Raw genomic sequence first — 20,966 nt, forward strand, 5'->3', positions numbered from 1 at the left:
TTCTTTCTTTCTTTCTTTCTTTCTTTCTTTCTTTCTTTCTTTCTTTCTTTCTTTCTTTCTTTCTTTCTCTCTCTCTCTCTCTCTCTCTCTCTCTCTCTCTCTCTCTCTCTCTCTCTCTCTCTCTCTTTCTTTCTTTCTTTCTTTCTTTCTGCCAGTCCACTCCCACATTTTATAAGAATGGGTTTGTATGACAAAAGTATATGGCAGGTATGTCACTTCTGATACTTGAATAGATTACTATTCCCATCTCTGGTATGCCTTTGTTAGCTTTCAGATCCCTATCAGAGAAGCCACTGTTTGTGAGCATCCCCATTCAGAGTCCCAACAGAGCCTTCAGCCAACACTTAATAAGGAACTGGACTTCCTCAGCAGCTTGTCTGGATGACCTGAGAGTGGATTTTGCTTCTTTCTAGTTCCAAGATGACTGACTGCAGTCTTGCTTGGCAGCTTGAGTGAAACCTCATTAGAGACTCTTAGAACTACCTAGATAAGCAAGTCCTAATTCTCTGTATTTTCAAAATTGAGATAGATGGGCTTTGTAGCAGACTTACAAGCTCATCTTCCTATGGAGACTGGCACAGGAGGATTGTAAAAAGCCATCCTGAGTAGTTTAGTGAAAACTTTTCTCGGGGTGGGGAAGGGGGGAGGAAACACGTGTGTGTTGAGGAGGACTGGGAATTGGGGCAGTGGCTCTGTGGCAGGGCACTTGTGTAGCATACTCAAAGCCCTTGGTTCAATACATGGTATTGCAGAAAAGGAGGGAAATGAAAGGAAGACAGTGGAGAAGGAAGAATGGAAATCTGTGAACCAGATAAGTAGTACAGAAATGGATCTTTTTGTGTGTGTATGTGGGGGTGTTGATTTTCTATCAAGGTGCTGAGATAGTTTAATGGAGTATTCTCAATGAACCAATGGCATTGAACAACTTGGTATCCATTTAACTTGAAATAAATCATACTGATTTAAGGATCAAAGTCATTAAATTTGTAAGAAAGCTTGAGGAAAATGAAAACAGGCAAAGATTTCTTAGGATGCATAAATATTAGCTAAAGGTAGAGGAAAGTGGTAAGTTAGAGTTCCCTAAATTGAAAACTTAATGCTTTTCAAATAATATTAAAAGAACAAAAACCATACCACAGCCTGGGAAACAGCATTTTTAATAAGTTCATAATTCTGATACCCTATAATGTATTTACAAGCAAAATCTAGTACAAAGATGTATCCCTATAGATTAATTTGACAATCATTACTATCTTGAACGTACATTTTCTAATCATGAGCATGGATATTATTCTCTTGATTTGGCTCTTGATTTCTTTTAGTGTTGTTTTATAACTTTCAAGGTAGACATCTTGACTCTTCTGTTAAGTTTATGTTATTTTGATTTTATGAATGGAATTACTTATTTTTGATCATTTATTATGTTTGCACAAAAAATAGAGTTAATCTCTACATATCAATTAATTTCCTGTATTTTTGCTGAATGTATTTAACATTTTAGTAGTTTCTTTAGAATTTTCTCTTTATGATTGTCATTTTTCATAAAGGTCTTCTGTAAAGATGCATGTTTCTTCCTTTCCAGTGTATCTTAAATGTTTATGTGTATATGTATTATAAAATTGACCTTGTATCTACAGAACCTATAAGAAAATTTTGTTTTTAAATATTTATATCCAAAAGTAAACATTCTTTGATCTTCAGTGTCTTTATTTATAAGATCAATAAATCCCTGAAGTATATGTTACATATCAGCAGTATATTTGTTGCCAAAAAGTGGTAAAGGGATCATGTTAGAAGTGTTTTGAGTCTGAGTTTTGTATCTGTTTAGTCTTCAGCCTGTTTACTTTTATATTTCCTAATTTTAATGCTTAAGTGTAATAAATAAGAATTTCCTATTGAATTTCCTATTTATGTTCATTTAATCAAGTTGTGGTTGTGATAGTTGCAAAACTTTTCTTAATTCCTAACATTTATCAAATGTTTAAAAACTAAGTTTATTAATTCTTACTTGTCTTTAGAAATTTTTTTCCTTTAGTATTTTGAAGGTGCACTCATTTCAGATTTTCTACTTTTTTTTTTTTCTTATGTTAGGTATAACCCGCAAAAACCCAAGAACACCTCTTTCTGATCTTCAGGGCATGAACACTCTAAATGAAAAAAATCAACAGTAAGTTTGGTATATGTTTACAAGGAAATATGAGATGAATATCAGTCTTACTGGTAATTTTGGATATTGCTGTGCAGCCTAGCAGCCCTTCATCTTGTGGTTTTCCTGCCTCAGATTGAATGTTGGGATTATAGGTGTGTGTGCCACACTTACTCAGATTTATATTTTTGTATATTTGTGACAAATGTGTTAGGGCATGCTTGTGTGTGTAAGGGTGAATGAACCTGTATTATGGCACATGTGTGGCATCAGTTCTTGCATTTTTCCTTGTTTGATGTGGCTGGGTCTCTTTGTTGTTCACTACTGTATGCATCAAACTAGCTGGCTCACAAGCTTCTGGAGACTTTCCTGTCTCTGCCTTGTGTCTTAGCATAGGAGTACTGGGATTATAGACCTGTGTTATGACATCCAGTTTTTACATTAGTTGTGGGCTTTGTGCTCAGGTTCTTAGGCTTGTGCAAGTGCTTTACCCACTAATCTGTCTCCCCTGTTCTCAGACCGTTTTGTTTTTAAATTTATTTATTTATTTATTTATTTATTTATTTATTTATTTATTTATTTATTTATTTATTTATTTATTTATTTGTGTTTGCTGGGGTGTGGGAATATGCATAGTATGTGTCTGACAGTCAGAGAACAGCTTAAGGGACCAGATTCTCTCCTTCACCCATGTGGTACACAGATATCAAATGATATAGTCAGGCCTGACAGAAAGTGCCTTAGGATTTCTAGTCTGTTTTCTTGTTGGTTTGTTTGAGATGTGTCTCATATAGCATAGGTTGGCCTAGAGCTTGCTATATAGCCAGGGATGATCTTGAATTTCTGATCTTTTAACTCTGAAGTGTTGGGAATACAGACCTGAATCACCCCACACTAGTTTCTGATGGTTTTTACTAGTTTATCTGCCAAGATACCTTTTTCAGATAGTTTCTTTTGACTTGTTTTTTCCTCTGAGTAGATCATGCATTCTGAGTATGTGCTCTTTGTGTGAGTGTGATTTCTCTCTCTATTTTTTATTGGTAGGTAGTGGGCATTTGAATATAATAATGTGGTAAATAGAAATCTGATCATTCTTACTTTGCACATGTCATCTGTTCTTTGTTTGACTTGGTTTGTTTTCCTTTTGCTTTTTCTGTTTGCTTGTTTTTTCAGCTATAGACTTTTTCAGTTTAAGGTATGTTAAGAACTTCTCAGCTATTTTATGATTTTAGTCTGTGGACACATACAGTTATTTTCCAATTTTGTGCACATTTGTAAGTTGTCGTTATTATCTAGTTCTCCAAATCAGAAAAGGAGAAAGCTGAAGGCTGGGGTAGAAAATGGTGATTACCTTTTAAGTCCACTGAACTTACTCAAGTGGAGGGGAAGTGGATTTGCAACAATGTAGAAAATACAACAGTGATTACCATGTATTTGTTTTCTTGCCTGAATGATTAAAGCATTTATCAGCATATAAATCTCTAACATATGGAGGAGAAAGTTATCTAGGCCCATGTTGGCTGTGAGCTGTGTGGAAGCTATTCCAAGAAGATGCACATGACTCTCTCCTGCCACCTTTGGTATAAAGGCTACATAGCTGCTGCTGTTCTAAGAGATGAAATGACCAGACTTAGTTGAGATTTAGCAGAGGAACCTTTTCCTGGAAGTTATAAGCTATTAGTAGACTGCAGATTTCTAAAATAGAGTTATTTTCATTTATCTTTGCTTTCTACATTTTCATTTATTCATGCTTGACTCTTGCCTCAAAAATACTAAATAGGAAAGTCTGAAAAATAAAAATTTCCCAAATTTTAAATTATGAGCCATTTTTTATATTATGATGACATCATTTTTATGAAGTTGAGTCTTACCAATATTCTATTTTTTTTAAATGTATGCAGTGTTCTGCCTGCATGTATACTTGCATGTCAGAAGAGAGCACCAGATCTCATTATATATGGTTGTGAGCCACCATGTGGTTGCTGGGAATTAAACTCTTAACCTCTGAGCCTCTCTCCAGCCCCCCCAATACTCTATTTTATTGTTAGTTAATATTGTTAATTCCTACTGTGGCTAATTTAAAAATGAAAGCTATCATAGGTATTTGTCATAGTGTTCTGTTGCTTTGAAGAAACACCATGACCACAGTAACTCTTACAAAAGAAAGCAATTAATTGGGGCTTGCTTACAGTTTCAGAGGTTTAATCCCATTTTCATCATGGCAGGAAGCATGGTGGCAAGCAGGCAGACTTGTTGCTGAAGAAGTAGTTTTGAGTTCCATATCTGGATCTGCAGGGAGTAGGAAGAGAGAAAGCCCCTGGGCCTGGCTTGGGCTTTTGAAACCTCAAAGCCTACCCCCCAACCCCCATACCCCTACCTACAAGGTCCTCTCCTATAAGGCCACACCTCTTAGTTCTTTTCAAGTAGTGCCACTCCCTGATGACTAAACATCCAAATACATGCACCTATGAGGGCCATTCTTATTCAAACCACCACAGTACTTAAATGTATAAAGTAAGTACAGACAGTGGTGGATTTGGGAACTGTCATTTTCAGACCTTTCGGAGAAATGGAGAGATTACTATAGTGTTACTAGAGTATGTTTGACTAATACAATTGTTGTTTCATATGGGAAAACACATATCTGGTACTCCCTGTCTGCCACCAGATGGCTAATAATTCCTTCCCATAACTTTTCCCTGGTCCACTACCAGAGGTTGAATTTAGGACCTCGTTCATGTGAGGCCAGTACTCAACACTGAGCACTATCTCCAGTCCCAGTCCTCTTTTTACTTTGTTTTAGGTAGGATCACACTAAATTGCTCCAGCTGATCTTCACCTCACACAGTAGCCCAGTCAGGCTTTGAACTTGCTTGATCCTCCTGACTTAGTCTCTCACGTAACTGAAATATAGAGACTGTTGTTGTGAGGTCTGGCATCACCATAATACTTTATGAGCTGATAGGCTTGAATTAAATACTTTGAACTTTGTAAATTGTTGCTTATTTAGGCTTCTTCACTTTATGCCATTGATCATATTTTCTTCTTGTCTTTTTTATTTTGTTTGAGACTGAAACTTGCTATGTAATTCTGGCTAGTCTGGAACTTGCTATGTACTTCAGACTGGCCTTGAATTCAGGTAATACTCCTGCCTAAGCTTTCCAAATACTATGATTTCTGGCTTTTGACTAAAAGTTTTATGGTTAAATTTTTACACACATAATTTTAAAAAAAATTGCCAGAAAGAAGAAGATACTATTTCACATGCTGTTGGTCATGTGCTTTGTTGTTTACTTTTTAAGATGCACTTTTCTGGTTCGTGAGCCTTTTCTGTAATAATTCCACTCTTGCATGTGCTCGTGCTTCAGTCTTTACTAAAGCATTTGGCCTCTTTTGATCTTCTGTTTTATTTGATTTTCATTTCTTTTTGGTTTTGTCCACCCCCCCATATTTCTTAACCTCTAAGTCTGCTGTTACTGGTTTAAATATATTTTAGAGTGATCTATAATTTCTCTCATACAATGTACATTTGTTAAATCATCAAACATTGTCAACTTTGCTGTCAAATGATATTTGGGAATTTTTTTTCATAACTTATTACTTCCATCATCACATCAGTTCAAGCTATCATTATATTTTGCATGGAGTATTCTAAATTAATCAGGTTTTGTCCTCAGCCTCCAAAGCTATACAGTAGCCAGATGATTGTTTTTATAAATAAAATGAATCATGTTAATGTTTTATTTAAAATCTTGATAATTTTCTCTCATCCCTCTTTCCAGTAAAAGCCAAAATTCTTAGGCTTCCTAAAAAGGCATTATATCATAGTCTCTTTCTCACTGTATCTCAGACTCAGCAATAACATGGCCATTTCAGAGATTTTGGGTTTGTTCTCTCTAACCAGATAATGGCTTCATTTTCTTTATTTCCTTCTATTTGCTATTTAATTAATTTAAGATATTATTTGTCAAATGACAGTCTTCCTATATAACACAGAGGTTGTCTTTGAGCTCCTCTGTGTAACTATGCCTAATCTGTAATTCTTAACCTCCTGCCTCACCTTTCCTAGTTTTGGGATTACAGACCTGTAGTACCACATTCAACATCTTTATTTAAGATGAACCTTATTCATGAGACAGTCCTTAACTACTCTATTTTAAAAGTTTATCATATTTTATTTTGTTTAGTAGTTTTTCTCCTTCACCTGGTTATTTGATCTAGAGAATGTTTTCCTATATGCTTATTAGTTTCCTCATAGTTATAAACCATATGATGGTAAGGATTTTAGTTTAGTTATTTAATGTTGTTTGTGCAGTGATAGAATAATTGACATGTAATTGGTACCAAGTAGTTACCTTAAACTAGTAAATGAATATATTCTCCATATTCATGTATGTTACTAATATACTTAATTTCAAAAGTTTTTCAAGTTTGTTTTCTCAGTATTTATAAAATTCTTTCCTTTCTCTTAAGAGTATTACTTATAGCCCCTCCCCTCATGCCTCAACAGTTTTCTTCCAAGGTTTTGTGTGTTTGTTTTTGTTTTTGTGTTATGATTTATTTTTCATGCTATGGGCTTTCCTTGGATGTATAGTGAAGTATTGATCAACTATTCATGTTTAAGATTTAAGCAGTATCTGTTCGGATATGTGAAATCCATTTCCTGAAATATCAGGGTGTTTCACTTTCAGTTGGGTAAATTCTCCCCCATAATTTATGCCTACTGACTACTTGGATTATATATTCTCAGTTGTTCTTGGAGAAATTGGATAAAAAGACTGAGTACCTCTATTTTCAATATTATCCTTAATTTCTGTGTAATATTACAGTTCTCACCTGTGTACACTGTTGTTCAAATTACAGACTTTCTCTTTCACCTCTTGTTCACATAAAGAAAGAATAATCAAAGGCTGAGAAATGTGATGTCCATATTGCAAAGATACATCACTATTGTTCTTATTCTCTTTGTTCTTAAGTGTTAATTCCATTAAAATATTATTAATATTTTTTATGGGCTTCTGAAGAGATTTAAATCTACTATCTTTACCTGGAAAGCCCTTCATTAAATATTGTGCTATAATCACTGATAATTGTATGTTCATTCCTCTGCCACTAGTGCTGATAATAGTGTTCAGTCTGTAGCAAGAGCTTAATATTTTTGGTTGATGTATCAGTAGCATGTGTGTGTATGAATAAGATGTCTCAGGAAGAAATTAGATATTACATTGAATCATATGACGTGTTAGTGTTATAAATCCCATTGGGAGCTTTTGAAAGTTCTAAAAAAGAAGAAAGGCATCATAGATTCTATTTTGTATCAAAATATATAACTTATGTATAACAATCTGTTAATGATGTCACCTATATGATGTATTCATCTACCTATACATTTGTATAGAATCCACTAAATTTTTTTGTGAGTGACAGAGAGGTCCCACTTGATTGCTTGTCATTGTAATAAAACCATTTTATGCTGCTTAGCATCAAAATCTTTTAATGCTACATATCTATAATATAACATATTTTATATTAATATAATAATATAGAGCTAATTAAGCAAATTATACTAATTTTTTTCCACAGTGATACATATGATATTGCCTGGAATGTCAGAAGTGGCATTCGCCAAAGCAGACTACCAACTAGCAACACTTCCTTGCTTGATAAAGATGGAATATTTGCTAATTCAGCAAGCAGCAAACTCCTGGAAAGAGCTCATGGAATTCTCACGTCAGTACTGATTAGTAATAGACTACTTCTTCTTCTTCTCCTTCTCCTTCTTCTTCTTCTTCTTTCTTCTTTCTTCTTCTTTTTTTTTTTTTTTTTTTTTTGGTTTTTCAAGATAGGGTTTCTCTGTGTAGCTTTGTGCCTTTCCTGGATCTCGCTCTATAGACCAGGCTGGCCTCGAACTCACAGAGATCCTCCTGGCTCTGCCTCCTGAGTGCTGGAATTAAAGGCGTGTGCCACCACCGCCTGGCAGTAAAGACTTCTTAAAGGAGTATTTTAGTAAATTTTCTTACTGTCAAATAATGAAAGATTAAGTATTATTTTCATGGATAGAATTTTGGTTGAAAAAGATTGAAATGTACTTAGTTTTAAAAACTGAGTCTAAGACATTATAGATAACATTGCTTTATTTTCTGTTTCGGTGTTCCCTATTCACTGACAAAAACCAAAAAAGGTTAAATGTATTAATTACACAGAATGATTATTGTTATTTTCATCTAGAGAAAAAAAAGTAGCTCTTTTTAGGATTCCCTGTCATTGCTACAGTTATTGTTCTTTTGATCTAGCACTTAGGGAAATCTCATGCATGTGATGAATGGTAGCATGTGTAGTATCATACAAAACATCTTTCATTACCTGATGAAGGAACTGGTTTGTATATGGAGATAACCACGCATGATGTTCCATTAAACTAAAGCATTAATATATTTCGGGCATTTCCCAAGCATTTATTTTTTTCATGCATCATAAACTAGATGTCTACCTGAATTGAAGTCCTAAATCGCTATTGAAGTAATTGCTTAATAGTGTCAATAGACTTGATTTGTGTCAGTCTTGCTGTACTCTGGAAGTGTGTACTGACTCACTTAATTCTCTCAACAATGCTAAGAAACAGATCGTCTTAACCATCTTCACTTTGTAGTCTATCATAGTAAAACTAAGGTTTAGAGAAGTTATGCTTTGGTAGATGGAAAATTTTAGATTCCTGATAGGCCTTTTAACTTCTCAGCCAATGTTCTAAGCATTGAGCTGTATTCACTCATTTCCTGAAGCCATAAAGAAGTTAATCTTTGCTGGGTGGTAGCGGCGGCGCACACCTAATAATCCTAGTACTCAGGCAGAGCCAGGCGGATCTCTGTGAGTTCAAGGCCCGCCTTGTCTACAGAGTGAGATTCAGGACAGGCACCAAAACTACACAGAAAAACCCTGTCTTGAAAAACTGAAGGGGGTTAAAAAAAAAAAAGAAGAAGTTAATCCTTGTTGTTGAGTAGGAAAAATGAATAGAAAAAATTTAATTTCTAAAATGAAAGATTATTTTATGAAATGTAAATTTTTAACCATTTATGAAATTTAGGCATAGCTTAAAAATCTTTTAATGGTAGAAGTAAATCTTAGTAGGTGTTGTAAAGTAGAAGCCTGCCTACATACAAGAAAGCGAAACTTAGAGCTCAGAAAGTACAGCAGCAGCACATAGGTAATCTTCAGGCTCACCTCTGCTTATTCCCAAATTACAAAGCTGGTATTTCCTTTCTTGTCTTGTCCTTGCTTACTCTTGTTCTCAGTGATACTTGCTTGATTCAATCAGATAAAGTTTTTGTGCAGAGGGCCCACATTCTCCAAATGAGACATTTAGTTGCACTGAGTGAGCTCTTATAATCACTCATTTATACTGTAGCTTCTTTTTCTTCTAATGAATGTTTTATCTTTATAGAAGAAACAAGAACTTCAAATCAAAACCCGTTCTTCCAAAGGTGAGTCCTGTGGAAAAACTTTATTTGTTCCTATTGAGTAACTATTTTTAAAAATTATTTATGCCACCGGGTGGTGGTAGCACATGCCTTTAATCCCAGCACTCTGGAGACAGAGCCAGGCGGATCTCTATGAGTTCGAGGCTAGCCTGGTCTACAGAGTGAGGTCCAGGACAGGCACTGAAACTACACAGAGAAACCCTATCTCAAAAAACCAAAAAAGAAAAAAAATTATTTATGCCTTATTTATGTCCAAAATAGAGACTGTATGTTCTTAGTTGAATTTATTTTAGAAATAACAAAGTATGTTAGGAAATGGACAAGCCTAGTAGTTTAGGCAAATAATTACTTGTGATAAATACCATTTTAAAATTTACCATTTCTTTAAAAGCTCCTGAAATATACAAGTTCTGTTAAGTAATTGCTACTTTTACATAAGATTTTCTTCATTTTTCTTTGAGCCAGGCAAAGTGAAAATTTGAATTTTGAAAACATTTCTAGTTAGTGGTTTTGTAATTCTCATCTATTACTGATGTTACACAGTGTTTCTATAAAGAGTTGAATAATCTCTGTTGGTCAGTGTCTATTATAAGTACTTAGGTCTGCTGTGGTAGGATAAATACAACTTTAGATAATAGGAAACTGAACAAGTATGTCCACATGCTGATAAAACTTCATTTATGAACACTGACATTTGTATTTCATATAAATTTTTATATTAAAAATATTTTTTAAAAGGCAGGTGTGAGGGTGCTGAATTGGTCTCAGATATAGTCTGCATTGTAGAACTAATAAGAGTATGCACTTCCTGGGTCTCTCTCCTTCTTTGTTCTTAAGACAGAGTCAGGTCCTGAATGTCCCTGGAACGAGTTCGTCTATACATTGAATTTCACAATTCTAATGCATCCTCCCAAAGGAAGGCCTTCTCAGTACCTGCCTCTGGGAGTTGATGGGTTCCAAATTTCTGAGAGTCTCTAGGATAGTGGTTCTCAACCTGTAGGGTCACATATCAGATATCTAGCATATCAGATATTTACATTATGGTTCATAGCAGCAAAATTACAGTTACAAAGTCGTAACAAAATAATTTTATGGTTGGAGATCACCACAACATGAAGAACTGTAATAAAGGGTCATAACATTAGGAAGGTTGAGAACCACTGCTCTAGACCATGGTAGGTAGGCATTTAAAGCACCCATTTTTTACTGGATTTCTTTTCCAAGATAAGAGCTGCAGTCTGATCAGAAGTTTAGGCATTCAGTAGATGGATTCTGTAGCAGACTAGATCAAGGAGAAGAAATGACAAAGACTGAAAATGGCCTGAGGGACTTAAGGGACACCATCAAATATTTTTGTGAATAGTATAGATATTTCATTTTATAAAGCAAAAACATATATAGCATATAATCCAGTAGTTCTGTTTACATGTCCACAAGAGCTGAGGTCAGCATTACATGTTTTGTGTTTAAAATAGGCAAGATACCACAATATAGAAATAACCTAATTGCCTACTCAGCGAATTGAGGGATGGGATAAAGGATATATAGTTTATAGTCATAGTGGAATTCTACTCAATCTTTAGAAAGGAATTCTTTGATCTGCAACCATATGAATGAACTTGAAGATGATTAGGCTTAGTGAAAAAAATCCAGGTGAAGTCACATTTTGCAATATCTCACATGTGGAATCTTAAAGTTGGGCTCACAAAAGTAGAGAGTAGTAGTCAGATATGAATGCTGTGTGGGTCAAGAAGGGAAGATATCTAAGTTAGGTATTGCAGAGTAAATGAGATTTCTCTGAGATCCTTGTCATTTAAAGAGCCCTTCTCGGCGAGGGTTGAGGGAAAGAGAGCTTGGGGGAGCAGGAGATCCCAGCTGGATCAAGAACAGAGAGGGAGAACAAGGAATAGGAGACCATGGTAAATGAAGACCACATGAGAATAGGAAGAAGCAAAGTGCTAGAGAGGCCCACAGAAATCCACAAAGATCCCTCCACAATAGACTGCTGGCAATGGTCGAGAGACAGCCCGAACTGACCTACTCTGGTGATGGGATGGCCAAACACCCTAATTGTCGTGCTAGAAACCCCATCCAATGACTGAGGGATCTGGATGCAGAGATCCATGGCTAGGCCCCGGGTGGAGCTCTGGGAGTCCAATTGGCGAGAAAGAGGAGAGTTTATATGAGCGAGAATTGTTGAGACCAAGGTTGGATAAAGCACAGGGACAAATAGCCAAACGAATGGAAACACATGAACTATGAGGGGCCCCCAACTGGATCAGGCCCTCTGAATAGGTGAGACAGTTGATTGGCTTGATCTGTTTGTGAAGCATCCAGGCAGTGGGACTGGGTCCTGTGCTCATGCATGAGTTGGCTGTTTGACACCTGGGGCTTATGCAGGGTTGCTTGGCTCGGCCTGGGAGGAGGGGACTGGACCTGCCTGGACTGAGTCTACCAGGTTGATCTCAATCCTCGGGGGGAAGTCTTTGCCCTGGAGGAGGTGGGAATGGGGGGGTTGGCTGGAGGGAAGGGGAGGGGGGCGGGAGGGGGAAGAACAAGGGAATCCGTGGCTGATATGTAGAACTGAATTGTATTGTAAAATAAAATTAAATTAGATGTAGATATAACCAACCGTCTTATTGAATAAGAAACACAGAACCAATGTAAAAGAGAAAGCCAAGAGGTCAGAGCTCAGAGCTAAAATCTTACCCTTCCTCCTGCGGTGCTCCTACTCCTCCGAAAGAGACCTACTTCCTGTGTGTATGTCTTTACATAGTCTTTCTGTTCTGCCTTCTCATTGGTTGTAAACCCAAACACATGACTGCCTCGTCACTGCCTGTAAGTACAGCCCTCCAGGTCTTAAAGGCTATGTCTCCAATGCTGGCTGTATCCCTGAACACACAGAGATCTATGGGATTAAAGGCGTGCGCCGCCGCCGCCGCCGCCGCCACCGCCACCACCACCACACTCTTTCTATGGCTCTAATAGCTCTGACCCCCGGGCAACTTTATTTATTAACATACAATTAAAATCACATTTCAGTACAAATAAAATACCACCATATTTCCCCTTTTCTATTTTAATAAAAAGAAAAAGCTTATAACTAACATAAAAACTATATACAAAAGTACAATAACTATATACAATATATACAAGTAATAAATACCTGAACAATGTCTAGTCCATTTGTATTTGACAAATCAGAGAAAATAATTCCATTATCTATCCTATTTTGGTTAAGATCAATTCTATCACTTTTGGGGATATTTGCTGTTAATTTCTCCCAAAAAATTGCTGCAAGCTTTTTGCCAAGGTTCACTTTCTGTCCATAATTTTTCAGTGTCCCCCTTAGTTAAAGGAACGACAATTTCTGCTGGGTCTATTCCTGCTAATTGACGAAGTCTCAATTTTCCTTTCCAAATCAAGTCAGAGATTTTTTTTAAAAAATATAAAGAGCCCTTCTCTCAGGATCTTTGGATTATATCACACTGATATTGTACACATCCAGATCTGAGATGACATGTGTTTCTTTTAGATAACAGGTTAGTTTGATGCAGAGAAGTGTCCACCTGAAATGGGGCTACTTGGATGAGTTACAGTTTAACCCATCTGCCAGATAATAACTATAATAATAGTGCTTTTGAGGTTTTTCCTCTTAGGCTCAAAAAGTCACTTCTACTTTAATATTCTTTCTTGAACTATTCTTTTGAGTTATATTCTCATAATGATTTTGCCTTGTCCTGTCTTAGTTACTTTTCTATTGCTGTGATAAGACACCATGACCAGGGCAATATATAGAAGAAAGAGTTTATTTGTGGATTACATTTTCAGAGGGTTAGAGTCCATGACCATCATGTCATAGAGCATGGCAGCAGGCAGGCAGATATGGTGCTGGAGAGCTGAGAGCTCACATCTTGATCCACAACTACGATGCAGAGAGAGCTAACTGGGAATGAGGTTCTTTAAACCTTAAAGCCCAACCCCAGTGACATCCCTCCTGCAACATGGCTATACCTCTGAGTCCTTCACAAACAGTTCTACCAACTGGGACCAGGCATTCAAACATGAGCCATTGGGGGCATTATCATTCAAACCACCACATTCCCGTGGTGGTTTCTGTTTTGATATCTTCTGTTTCTTTTCACACCTCAAATGATTTTTTACTGTGTTGCTCCCCTGGCAAATTTTTATAGTTACTTAGGATCAAAACTTAAGAGTTAATTTTATTTCCATTTGAATTATCCTTAACAACATAACAACTTAACAAGTCTCTTTGGACTACTATATTAAAATATTATGAACTTGTTAGTTTATAAATGGAAGTTTGTTTATTGCTTATAATTCTGGAGACTTTGAAACTGAAGATCAAGATGCCAAAAGACTTTATTATGTGTAATGAAAACCCATTTTTTCATAATACCCTTTTTGTGTCATAACGGTAAAAGTGTTGCCCACCAGCTGATGGGTCCTTTTGCTCTAGCCAAATACATAATTGTGGGTTGGCAAGGATCTGTTCAATTGCCGGCCTTGGCTGCTTATGTATCTTTTAGCATTTGATAGCAGCGAGTGGTGATAGGCAGATTGGAACAGCAGAAGGTGGCACCTTTTAGTGTTATAGCTCTTACATTAGCCTCAGATATTGGGGTCTACAAATGTTAGAGCCTTTGGCTACTTCTTCCTACTTATTTCTTCCCAAATTTCTCCTCTTAATTCTCTTTGCCTGCCAGCCTCACTCATTCTTTCTCCTGCCTTGTTACTGGCCATTCAGTTCTTTATTAGACCAGTCATGTGTTTTAGGCAGGCACAGTAACACAGCTGCACAGAGTTAAACAAATGCAACATAAACAAAAGGAACACGCCTTTAAAGTAATCTACAACAGAGATGTTTTTAAAGTAAAAAGGTTATAAATAATCAGACACATAACTATTTAAAGCCTTAAGGATCTAGTGTAGTAAAACATCACTGCAGAGCGAGCCCCAGTTATAATCAGAAGGAAGCTGCTGATGCATCCAACTGCTTATGGGTGCTGCCACCTATTGTATAATGAGGGGAATCACAGAGATAAACTGCATTTACTCTATAGTAATTGTGAGAACACAGATGTCCTATACTCTACCTCTGAACACTCAGAAAACTCTAGTGCCTGGAGATTGGGAGTAGAGAAAGCCCAAAGTGCATTTGTGCATTTTGCCAAAAGAATAGAACTAGTAGCCAGAGCCTCTGCCTTAGTTATACCTTTCCAGTTTCATACACTGTTTGGCAAATTTAAGCCACTTCCAGAATTCTAGATCCAGTAGTTTGTGAAATATAATATAGTTTTGTAGCTTTTGGAGGAAGGAAGGAGAGGGTAGAATGGTTATTAACTCACATTTTTCATTTAATCTTATTCATACATGAAATGTTTGTATACATAGTATTGGAAATGAATATTCACAGTATTGCACAAAGGAGCACATGAACAAAGTGAAAGTAAATTTTACCAGGCTTTTTCTTTTAGGCCACCAGCCAGCTTCCAAATCGCGATACGAAGACTTATTATTAGTTTTGGATGTTCGGCTTAGCTTAGGCTCATTTCTGGCTAGTTCTTTTAACTTAAATTAACCGGTTTCTCTTTTATCTACCTTTTGCCTCGGGGCTTTTTACTTTTCTTTCTGTATATCTTACTTTCACTGCTTCTCATGGCTGCCTGGCTTCTGGACTTAGGCCTCAGCCTAATTATCTCCTCCTCTTTCTTCCTCCTTGAGCCTAGATTCTTTTTGTTAGTTCTCTCTCCTTGCCAGCCCCGCCTAGTTTTTTCTGCCTAGCTATTGGCCGTTCAGCTCTTTCTTAGCTCAATCAGGTGCCTTAGGCAGGCAAGGTGAAACAAATACAACATATCTTTACATAATTAAACAAATACAGCATAAACAAAAGTAACACACCTTTATATAGTTAAAGAAATGTTCTGCAGCAAACCACATCTTTACATAGTTAAAATAATATTCTACAACAGTAAATCTTCAAGGTGATTGCTCTTTTTGCAAAAATGATATGCCAGAATGCAAATCTAGCTAGTAAACACTTTTGCCAAAGTGGCTTTATCTTTTATCCCTTGTGTAAGTGGTGTCTTATCCCATTGATGGGTGCTGGGCTTCACACTCTGACATGATTGGCTAATTGATACAGAAGAAAAGGGAAAGAGTCCTTGTGAGACTAATCACCTTCAATAGAATAAAACATTTCTCATGGGTATGGAGAGATGGCTCAGGGGTTAAAGAGCACTGGCTGCTCTTCTAGAGTTCAATTCCCAGCAACTACACGGTGGCTCACAACCATCTATAATGGAATCTGATGCCCTCTTCTGGCATAAAGTCATACATTCAGATAGAGCACTCATACATAAAATAAATAAATCTTAAAAAAATATTTCTCACAATTGGAAATAATGAAAACTGTCTGGTGATATTATATATGATCATATTATATATATATACACACACACACACACACACATATATATATATATAAATGTTTTCCCCTTCTCTTTAGCACTTGCTGGAGGTAAATTCTTTGAAGCATCTAACAAGACTGACCCTACAGGATCGAATCACCAAATCCCTTCTTCATCTGCACAAGAAGAAGAAACCTCCCAGTATCAGCGCCCAGTTTCAGGTTATTACCTATTGTACTCATGCTAAATAAAGTCTGTTTCTTTCAGATTGTTGTTGAAGGATCAAAGTGAGATGTAAAATCATTAATGTGATATGATTCAAATGCCTACAAAGCCACAGAATTGAGTTCTTTTATTAGAAAAGGAGTTAGGCCTTATTCTCAAGAATCAAAGGTTTTCCTAAAATAGAAAGTGAAGAATACATTAAACCCAAAGCAAGAAGAAAGAAAGCAAATAACAAAGATAAATAGAAGTCTGTGAAGCTATAAACAGAAGAGTACCTGGGGCGATGGCTTAGCAGTTTAAAGTGCAAATGTGCTTGCAGAGGACTCAAGTTGGGTTCTCAGCACCCACATAAGGTGCCTCACAACCACCTCTAACCTCCAGGGGATCTGATGCTTCGGGCTTTGTGGGCAACAGCACTCTAGTACATATCCGCGCGCGCGTGCGTGTGCGCGCGCGCACACACACACACATAACAAAAAAATGCAATAAATCTTAAAAAGAAAAAATCTTAAAAATATTTTTTTAACCTGAAGACTATTGGAAGAAATTAAATAAAACAAAAGCTCTGGCTCTTTGAGCAGATCAAAAAACTGATTTACCTCTAGCCAGACTAATTGGGATATATATAAAACCAAGTATAGACTGGGGAACATCAAAATATACTCTACAAAAATTAAAATTAATTTAAAGTAGTGTTCTCTCCTGGGTGATTTCAAAAGCTGGTCAGAATGGAAGAATTGGGGCAGGGCATGGTGACATATGCTTGTAATCACAGCACTCAGAAGGCTGGCATAGGAACATCTCAAGTTAAGGTCAGCCTGAGCTTGTTATAGACTAGTCTTGAACAAATATCAAGGCCCTATCTCAAAACAAATGAACAGGGAAAAGAGAGAGAGGAAAAAAAAAGCAAAACTACCTAAAATGTGCATTTGAATAAAGTTGCTTAATGAAATGTGAAGAGTAGTGAAAATTTTTTCTCTATTTAGAGTATGCTGAAATGCATCTGCAATGACTATTGCCAGAGCATCAGCTTTAAGATTAAGATTACAGTAGATTTGCAGATTAAGATTAAACTGCATTCCTGTTCTCGGCAATTCTTTGATTTTACCAAAATGGGAATGTGCACAATTTTCTTTTCAGAAACAAACCTGTGTATGTGTAAAAGGTTTTTGCTTATTTTATCCCCCTTGTTTATATTTATAAGTCACTTGTCAACTCTTAAGTAAAAGCATACTAACAACACTACTTTTATTGCAGGCCTCCTTAAGCAAGCTGATGGAGACACTTGGTCAAGCAGAACCATATTTTGTCAAATGTATTCGCTCAAATGCAGAAAAGGTAAAAGTATTCTGTATATGGTAGCACATCCTTCAGGTTACTTGGGAGTCAAAACAAAGTTCAAATTCCATTAAAAGAGAATAGAGAGGAATTATGCATACTTTTTGTACAGAAATTGTATTCCATAAATGTTATCTATAGCTAGTCTTTTAATTTCCACATTACCCATCTGCAAGGTGTTTGGAGATTTGATTCAACACACATTAAAATCTGAGGCAAGTATTAATATCCCTTGAAATTTCATTAGGAAAAAGATTTTTTTCCCTCTGAAATTTTTATTACTCTAATGTTTAGTTAAATCTCTTCTGTTTAGATATAGTCTATATCTCTTTAAAAATTGTTTAGTATTTTCATGGTTAGAAATTTTTACCCTTACCTTTTCTATTGCACTGCCCTTAATTAGAGCTTATCAAAATATAATGTGTAAATACATTTATCAGTCCCTGGTTACTTCAGAGTCAGCTGTTCTTTTAAGACAAATCCGAATTTGGAGATCTACTAACCTTTTTCTTTCTTTGTTTTAGCTGCCCTTAAGATTCAATGATGCCTTGGTACTAAGACAGCTTCGGTACACTGGGATGCTGGAAACAGTTCGAATTCGCCAATCAGGATATAGCTCCAAATATTCTTTCCAGGTTATATACTTTTGTAATATATTTAAATAAGTATATATGTATGTGTATATATATATACATATCAAGTACATTGTTTCTATATATCTTGCTTATTATTATATATCTTTGGGACTCATTTACTACTTCTTTTTCTTGTTTGTTTTTTTTAAGACAGAGTTTCTCTGTGTAATAGCCCTGGCTGTTCTGAAATTTGTTTTGTAGATCAGGCTATCTCAGAGATCCACCTGCTTTTGCCATCTGAGTGCTGAGATTAAAGGTGTGAGCCACCATGCCTGGCTCATCTTTTGATTTTACCATTTTTAAGCAGAGTTGAAAAAGTGTTAAGAGAATACTCATTTTTGGAAGGACAGCAGTCTTCCAAAATATGTTGGAAGTATATGTTGAACATATGCTGTGATATAGTACTTGGCTGTTCTCATTTAAGTTTGACCATAATTTAGCAGTTTTCACACTGACTTTTCCTAGTAATTGAAATAATTCAATCAGAATGATCTTGTCAAATGAAAAGGTTTCATTTGATTTCCCCTGAAGTTTTCTTAGAAAGACTTCTTACCTAGGAAGCTTCTAGAATGTTACTCAGCAATCATTATCAGCTATATTGCTCTATGTATAAAAAATTATATTGGAACCTTTCAGAAACTGAGCAGTTTCTGTTGTATGGAAAGAGAAAACTTGATTCTCAGTCGTATGTTCCACCAGCTGCTGTATTTCCTTTCCCTGCAGGTTCTTGCTAAATGACTTTTCTTTGGTCTTTGGTATGGCTTCTCAAAAAGAATAGTTAACTTTTACCCTTTTTTCTTTAATTCAGTTTTCATTTGATAATATGATGTTTCAGACTTAGTATCTTTCCTCTTACTCTGTTTTTAAAACTGTATTTTTAAAAGATCATTTTATTTTTATCTTATGTTTATGGGTGTTTTGCCTGAATGTACATCAGTGTACCTTTTGAATGCAGTGTCTTTGGAGGCCAGAATCAGATGTTGTATTCCCCTGAATGAGTTACAGGTGGTTGTTAGCAGGCATGTGGACACTTGGATTCTAACCCAGACCCTTAGTCAGTGAGCCATCTCTCCTGGACCTCCTATTTATAATATTTTTAAAGTAACAAACTCTTTTGTTCATCTTTTTGATTAATAAGTTTTTATTAGTAAGTTGTGTTCTTTGACTCTTCCTACACGGCTGCAATAAACTCTGGTTCTCTCGTACCCACTCTCTCGTCACTCTTCTACCCCTGCCAGTTTGCCGCTTCTACTTTTAAAGGAATGAGGAACAGGTCCTGGAGTAGCTTCACTCATGTGGCCTACCGCCCTCTTGCAGTGTATTCTGATCTTTTCCAGTGCCTTGCTTTAAGTAAAATTTTCTTCTTATGTATTAAAAGACTGAGAAACCCATTAATAAAAGAGAGTTTAGGGTATAATATTCACCTAGTTCCTTTGTGATTTGTTACCATTTTCTTTTTACTTTTCAGGATTTTGTGAGTCACTTTCATGTACTTCTTCCCCGAAATATTATCCCATCTAAATTTAACATTCAAGATTTCTTCAGGAAAGTAAATATTAATCCTGATAATTATCAAGTTGGAAAAACGATGGTAAGAGCCTTAGTCAAAATTGAATGCATTTTATATTTCAATAATAATACTTTGTCATAAGTTTTATGAAAAGATAGTATGAATCAAATATTACAAGGAAATTGATTAAGCTAGTTGGTTTTAAATTTATATACTTATTTATTTATTTGTGTGTATGTATTTGTATGGGCACAGATGTGTCATGGCATAAGTGTGGAGGTCAGAGGAAAACGTGTGCACTTGGTTTTGTAGGTGTGAGGGATGAGACTCAACTTGTCAGGCTTGGTGGCACGTACCTTTACCCACTATGCTATTTTGTTGGTCCATAAATTTGATTTATTATTGTTGTTGTTGTATTTGTATATTAGTAATGTGTGAATGCTAACACACCCATGCAAGACAACCAGTTTTCAGGAGTTGGTTCTCCTTCTATCTTAGATTTATAAGATGAAACTCAGGGTTTTTTTTTTTTTTTTTTTTTTTTGGTGTTTCGAGACAGGGTTTCTCTGCATAGCTTTATGCCTTTCCTGGAGCTCACTTGGTAGCCCAGGCTGGCCTCGAACTCACAGAGATCCGCCTGGCTCTGCCTCCCAAGTGCTGGGATTAAAGGTGTGCGCCACCACTGCCCGGCGAAACTCAAGTTCTTATGCTTACATGCCAAGCACTTTTACCCAGTGAACCCTTCTAACTGACCCTAGGACCTTTTCTTTTCTTTCTTTTTTCGTTTCTTCTTTCTTTCCTTTCCTCTCTCTCTTCTTTCCCCTCTCCCCTCTCATCTCCTTTCCCCTGTGCTCCAGTGTACAGAGAGCAAGACCACCAGGTGATAGTGACATTCATTCTCCCTTGGCACCAGGGAGGGGCCTGCCAGGGGACCTTGTGGGAGGGTGTCAGGAGGAAGCTTCTTGACCGTCACTTTGCTTACTGGACTCTGCTCTCCATTACATCTCGGCTTCATTTTCTCTCCTCTGTTCCCACCCCATGCCTGCCACCTGTGCTTGCTTGCACACCACCTGTGCATTATTAGGGGGCAGCCAGAAGCTACATTCTGTACATTGGATTGGAATTTTTTTTAATTTAATTTAATTTTATTTTACAATATAATTTAGTTCTACATATCAGCCACGGATTCCCTTGTTCTTCCCCCTC

General features: G+C 36.4%; 1 protein-coding gene and 1 pseudogene across 31 annotated transcripts in view; one reads left to right on the forward strand and one right to left on the reverse strand.

Moving 5' to 3' along the window:
* Myo9a (myosin IXA) overlaps positions 1-20,966 on the forward strand; it is a 245,921-nt gene that overhangs the window by 155,907 nt on the left and 69,048 nt on the right. For all 30 annotated transcript variants that reach the window (XM_076575367.1, XM_076575372.1, XM_076575375.1 and 27 more), the window contains 7 exons: positions 2,092-2,167; positions 7,730-7,876; positions 9,585-9,624; positions 16,151-16,273; positions 17,535-17,615; positions 18,140-18,250; positions 19,719-19,841. In XM_076575367.1, coding sequence (XP_076431482.1) covers positions 2,092-2,167; positions 7,730-7,876; positions 9,585-9,624; positions 16,151-16,273; positions 17,535-17,615; positions 18,140-18,250; positions 19,719-19,841 — 701 coding nt within the window. The remainder of the gene's footprint in view (positions 1-2,091; positions 2,168-7,729; positions 7,877-9,584; positions 9,625-16,150; positions 16,274-17,534; positions 17,616-18,139; positions 18,251-19,718; positions 19,842-20,966) is intronic.
* The window catches only part of LOC107402239 (ribosomal protein uL24-like pseudogene), a 56,513-nt pseudogene that overhangs the window by 13,202 nt on the left and 22,345 nt on the right, over positions 1-20,966 (reverse strand). The gene's annotated exons all lie outside the window — the stretch shown is intronic.

The sequence above is a fragment of the Peromyscus maniculatus genome, chromosome 7 (genome assembly GCF_049852395.1).
Source record: "Peromyscus maniculatus bairdii isolate BWxNUB_F1_BW_parent chromosome 7, HU_Pman_BW_mat_3.1, whole genome shotgun sequence".
NCBI classification, from domain to species: Eukaryota; Metazoa; Chordata; class Mammalia; order Rodentia; family Cricetidae; genus Peromyscus; species Peromyscus maniculatus.